Raw genomic sequence first — 5,991 nt, 5'->3', positions numbered from 1 at the left:
TTGGAACGTTTGTGGCTAGCTGGCTTCCACTCAGTGCTTTTGAGGTGGGCGATTTGGTGCGAACAGAGGGTTTGGTCAGGCTCTTGCCAGGGCAGGTGTGGAAGGCACCAGGCCCTGGGGTGGGGCTGCATGTGAGGGATGTGTTCAGCGATGGGGAGGCCCGTGGGTACGTGGAAGAGGGCTCTTGCAGGGAGCGGAGGGTCTGGGCTACGGATTCAAAGTCAGGAGCGTGGAGCCTGGGTGAGACCCCCTGGGAGGGGCCCGGTGGGGGGACCAGAGTTGCTGGGAGGGAAGATCTGAGGACGAGCCCTTAGGGCAGGGGCCGGGGGGAGAACACAGGAGTCCACCGAGAGTCACCTCCAGCTGGGCTGGCTGTGGGGGACGGAGCAGAGGTGGCCAGGGGATCTGGAGTCTCACTGAGCCTGTAGTCAGGGGCTGGGAGGGCCTGAGAGCCTGGGGACAGGACGGGGCTATTGGCGGACGTCCCACCAGACCTCGATTTCTCAGGCTTGCGGTCCCAGGCCCTTTCTGGGGGTCAGCCGTGCCCAGTACTTTTCTCGTGTGTGGGGACAGAGGGCATTGAGCTGTGAGGGGTTCAACTGACTGAGGGTCTCTGACCTCACGTACCTCCGAGCTGCCACCTTCAGCCCCTGCCCCGCTCCGTGCTGGTCATCCCTTTGGGAGCCCTGAGCCGTGGGCCGGCGTGCCTCCGTGGACAGCTCACCCAGCCAGGGGGTCCGCGCAGGCCTTAGAGGGCCCTGCTCGGGTGGGGGCTCCCGCCAGGTGGGCAGAGGGGCTGCCCTGAGCTGCCCTTGTGACCTGCCCTTGCCACAGGGACCCGCTTCCGAGCAGTGTGGGCTGGGGCCGCTGTAGAGGAACAAGGGCGCATGACACTTGTGCTTCCAGGCAGATGAGGCTTCAGAAGGGACAGGAGTGTGTGGTGGGAGGGGGTCCCCGTGGTGGCCAGGCCACGTGGGTGAGTCAGCAGCAAGCAGCTGTGTGATGGTGGGCAGAGGTGCGGGCTGAGGCCGGGGGTCGGCTGGGCCCACAGGATGCAGGCTGAGTGTGGTTAGTTAGTTGTCTGTGCTCGGTGGGTCCCCGTGAGCAGATGCCCGATTCGTGGGCCAGGTGTGCAGGGCCTCAGGCAGTGGGGACCCGTATAGCCAGAGGGCAGGCAGCCCCCACGTGGCCCCCAGAGAAGGAGAGGGGCACGCTGGAGGGGGCGCCGCCCAGCGGAGTCCCAAGTTAGCTCAACTTCAGGGGCTACAGTTTGTCAATTAAAAAAAAAGATTTTTCTCACCATCTGCGGAAGACGGGGCCCACGCATGCACACGCATGCACACCAGGCTGCCTGACGCCCTGGTCCCCTCCCCTGCGCGGCCCCCTGGCCGCTGGCAGAGCCTGCCTCCCTCCACCCCAGCTGTTGTGGGCCGTGGCCTCGTCCGTGCCCACCTTGCCCGGCTCAGCCGGGGAGGAATTTCCCACAGGTGGGCTGGGGAAGCTCAGCTTTCTTACCCGTTGTCGGGGAGTCAGGGAGGGGAATTTCCAGCTTCCCCCCGCTCTCCTCCCTGAGGGAGGCCCTGCACCTGAAACTTTGTAAACTAACTGGTGAATGGTTAATTTCATCTCAAGGTTATGGTTTGGAAGGTACAGAACGACACAGTGTAGCCTCCCCTGCCTCCAGGGCACCCAGTGATGTCGTAGCCGGGTGGGCACATGCCTGTTCTTCCCGCTTGACACATCACAGCCCTGCACACAGCCCTCCCTGCCTGCCCTGCAACCGCCCGGGGCCGTGTCTGAGGACGCCACGTGCTCCGTGGGACCACCCAATGGGTCATCCCAGGCCTCGCGTTGGTGCTGTGGGGACACTCTAAGCCCAGGGTGGGTGTGGGGTGGGGCCGGGTTGGCCCGGCCACCACAGGGCACACAGCCGTCCTGCTGGCCCCCAAGCGGCCAGGGAGTCAGAGTGGGTGTGGGTGGACGCCCTGCCCCCACCCTCACAGCAGCCGCACACACACACAGACGGGTTCACGCGTGCTCCCGGGCATACTTTGTACGTAGGGTACAGGGCAGGTGCCGTCCTAACGATACCAGGGACGATCGTTTCCCCGTCCTGGGGGCCGGACGTCTGAGAGCCTCCTGAGGCCTCTGTCCTCGCGTGGCCTCCCTCTGCGCTCTCCTGGGGTCTCTCCCAGAAGGACGCCAGCCCTTTGGGATCAGGACCCAGCCCTCTGACCCCATCTAAACTTTACCAGCACCCCAGAGGCCCCTTCTCCACAAACAGCCACGTTGGAGGTCAGGGTTTCAACCCAGGGATTTGGGGGCACAGTCAGCTCCTAACACCTGATGTGCTCACACACCAGCACACCCCTGCGTTTGCACTCATATGCCGGCCACATATGCCTGCACACCAGCACATGCTGCCACACGCTTGCACGCTCACCGTGTGGGCACAGGTGCCCTCAAAGCCTTGACCACTGCCTCAGTCGGCTAGTTTCGGATGCTTGGGCCAGGCACCATGCCCTGGAGTCTGGGGCACTGCTGATCTTCCCCCGAGCCAATGCCCAGTAGAGAGTAGAGGCTCCAGATGGTGTGAGGCCTGTCTCCTGAGCAGTGTGCTGCCTCGGTTTGCCCCTCTGTTTTGTGCACCCCTTTGCTTGGGGGTGAGGATTGGCATGAATGTTGCCTTTTGCGGGGGGCGCTGCAGGGGCAGCTACCTGCTCGTCCTGAGGGGTCTGCCCTACCCTGTACAGGGAGAGGGGTTGCCCAGAAGGAGCAAGCTTGTGGGGGGCCCCGAAGACTACCCTCATCCAAACGGCTTGTTTGGGCTGGGCAGAGCAGGAGGGTACCCAGTGTGTCCAGCCGAAGGGACTCCACGTCCCTGGTGAGATGGGGGCAAGAGGGGTCCAGTGTGTGGGGGTGCGGACTAGATGTGCAGGCCCTGCTAGGGGTCAGGCGGCTGCTGGTCCTCCCTTTGGCCCCAGGTCTGCTGCCAGCTGGCTGAGCCTGAGGCTACTGGGCGTAGTTGAGGGGATGAGGGCCCTGCGGCCCAGGGCAGGGGAGAAGCCCACAGCCTGGACGGTTGCTTCCCAGACTAGCTGTCTTCTTGCCGCCAGCCCAGGTCAGGGGTCCCCAGCCCTTCCTGGGCCTCCTTCCTCCTGGTCCCCTCCTCCTCTCTCCCTCCCCACCCCTCCTCCGCAGCCCTTATAGCCACATCCTGCAAGGAAAAACCCCAGACTCCTGCACCGCCTGCGGAGATGAGGATGTTTGTGGAGGCTCAGCGGCCCAGTGGGCCTCGCTCAGCCCTCCTGCTCCTGGGACTAGTGCTGGGCACTGCAGCCCAGCTCACCTGTGTGGGGGATGCCTACCCCAAAGACGGCAGGTGCTGTCGTGACTGCCCGCCAGGTGAGTGGCCTGGCCACAGAATTGGGGAAGGGGTGCCTGTGGGTTCATGGGGACCCTAGACCTGGGGGTGGGGGTCATATATGGGGATGGGTGTTGGGGAGAGGGGAACTTGCAGCTGGGGTCCTGGGACGCGGGGGTCATGGGCTAGCGGGCTCGGGCTGGTAGAGTGGGTGACCTGCAACCGGGCCCAGGACCGTGGGCCGCCAGGACTGGGGCTGGGGGTGCCAGGCCAAGCTGACTGCGGCCCGCCTCCCGCCGCAGGTTATGGGATGGAGAGCCGCTGCAGCAGAGGCCAGGACACCAAGTGCCACCCGTGTCTGTCTGGCTTCTACAACGAGGCTACGAACTACGAACCCTGCAAACCCTGCACACAGTGCAATCAGAGTGAGCCCCACCCCAGCCCGATCCCGGGACCCCCGCCCGAGTCCCTGTCGCCCCGCCCAGGCACTCACAGGAGGTCCCCACAGCCGCAGAAACAAACCCCAAACCACAGTGGGGCCTGCTGCACCACGGAGGCCCCCTAGGAGCCCCTCCCTCCTCCCGGGGGGCTGAGGCCACGTGGAGTCAGGCAGGAGCACGTGCCTGCCAGTGGGCCTTTGGGGGTGGTGAGAGCCGCATCCAAGCGCCACCGAAGGTCCTGCTGCGGGCCTGACGGAAGGTGGGAGGGGAGGCTGGAACTGCCACGGGGATGCGTCCCAGGGGCCACGTGGCCAGAAGGAATATGGCATCCAGGGACTGGAGAGAACCGGGAGCTGCCCGGCTGCAAGGGGGCTGCTGGTCCGGGAGCCCTCGGCCTCGGTCCTCCGGCCTGCCCGGCAGCCCCGGCAGCCCCGGCAGCCCCGCCGACTGCGCCCGCCTCACCTGACCCCCAGGAAGTGGGAGCGAACCCAAGCGGAGGTGCACACCCACGCAGGACACTGTCTGCAGCTGTAAGCCAGGCACCGAGCCCCAGGACGGCTTCAAGCGTGGAGTCGGTGAGCCCGGGCGTGGGCGGCGTGTGCCTGAGAGGTCAGGGTCTGCGTGCCGGTGGGGGCCTCGCGGGCTGTAAAGGAAGCATGTCTTCTACATCACATGCTATCACTTCCCACTGCACCCCGCCCCTCCCCCCCCCGGCTCAGAGCAGGTTCCTTCCCCCCAGCAAACAGGCCATGCCAAGAAAGGGGTGGGGGGCACCTGGGTCAGGGCCAGGGGGTGGCATGTGGGCAGGGAGGAGGTTCTGGAGGCTGTGGTGGGGGAGCGCCCAGCCCTACAGAACTAGCCCCCAGCAGTTGCTGCGTCCAGGTCCCCAAGGTGGGTGGCAGTGGAGGAGACTGTCTGTCCTGCTGTCTTTGTTGCAGACTGTGCCCCGTGCCCACTGGGACACTTCTCCCCAGGTGACAACCAGGCCTGCAAGCCCTGGACCAAGTGAGTGACCTGGGGGCTCCTGGCCCCTGCCCCCCCCAATGGCCCCTGTCCCCTCATGACCCCTGGCCCCACTGTGCTGCCCGCCTCCTCGGTCCTGGTCCATCCTGACTGTTGGGTTGGAGTGAGGAGTGCATGAGACTCTGTCCCAGGCCCTGGGAGTCTGTGAGAGCCCTGCTCATCCACAGCTGCGGCCTCCACGGCGGGGGCAGCAAGAGAAGAGCAAGGGGGTGGGTTGAGAGGGCAAGGTGCGGCTGGAACAGCTTGGGAGGAGACCGTGTGGGGAGCAGAGCGAGGGGAGATGGGGAATGACGGTGTGGGGCAGCTGGCCCTGGGTGTGGCCAAGGTCCCCTGGGGGGTGTGGGGGCCTGGGCAGGGTCCTTGGCCCGTCCCCTGGGTGGGAGTGTGATGCTGCCTGAGGTGATCCAGTGTGGATTGCCCATCGCTCCCCACATCTCCCTGGTCCTGTCTCAGTTCTGGGCCCATCCAGTCAATCTGGGAGGAGTTGGCGGGGGGCGGGGGTCGGGGCCCTGGCCTGATCGACTCCCCTGCCTTCCTCAGCTGCACCTTGATGGGAAAGCGCACGGTGCGGCCAGCCAGCGCAAGCTCGGATGCTGTCTGTGAGGACAGGAGCCCCCCAGCCACACTGCCGCGGGAGACCCAGCGCCCCCCAGCCTGGCCCCCCACCACCCAGCCCACCACGGCCTGGGCCAGGGTCCCACAGGAGCCCTTCACACCCCCTACAGAGCCCCCCAGGGGTAAGGGGGGCTTGGCCTCACCCCAGCAGGGCCCTCCCCAACCCCAAACAGAAGGGGCGTGGGGAGAGAGGGATGGGGTGGGATGCCCTCTGCCCTCATGGAGGCCCCCCAGGGGGTGGACTCCTTGCTCTGGTGGACCCCACCCCAGTAGGCCCTGCCTCCCCACAGGCCCCCAGCTGGCTGTTGTCCTGGGCCTGGGCCTGCTTGCCCCCATGGCGGCCGCGCTGGCCCTGCTCCTGCACCACCGAGCCTGGCGGCTGCCCCCCAGTAAGTACCCTGTGTGGCCCCACCCCAGACAGCCTCCCGAAGGGCTGAAACCCTGACCCACCTCCCACCTCTCGCTCTTCCCCTCGCAGCTGGAAATAGCTTCCGGACCCCTATCCAAGAGGAGCACGCCGACGCCAACTCCACCCTGGCCAAGATCTGA

The 5,991-nt window shown here is 66.0% G+C and overlaps 1 protein-coding gene across 1 annotated transcript; it reads left to right on the top strand.

The window, feature by feature from the left end:
* Window positions 1-3,103: 3,103 nt before the first annotated feature.
* On the top strand, window positions 3,104-5,991 carry TNFRSF4 (TNF receptor superfamily member 4). Its single transcript, XM_021684349.2, has 7 exons — window positions 3,104-3,405; window positions 3,667-3,789; window positions 4,278-4,379; window positions 4,743-4,809; window positions 5,368-5,564; window positions 5,733-5,831; window positions 5,921-5,991. Exons 1-7 carry the CDS (start codon window positions 3,258-3,260, stop codon window positions 5,989-5,991), a joined length of 807 nt encoding a protein of 268 aa, XP_021540024.1. The 5' UTR covers window positions 3,104-3,257.

The sequence above is a fragment of the Neomonachus schauinslandi genome, chromosome 4 (genome assembly GCF_002201575.2).
Source record: "Neomonachus schauinslandi chromosome 4, ASM220157v2, whole genome shotgun sequence".
Lineage (NCBI taxonomy): Eukaryota > Metazoa > Chordata > Mammalia > Carnivora > Phocidae > Neomonachus > Neomonachus schauinslandi.
Note: the sequence above shows the minus strand (reverse complement) of the source record. Positions and strands in the feature narration are given on the sequence as shown.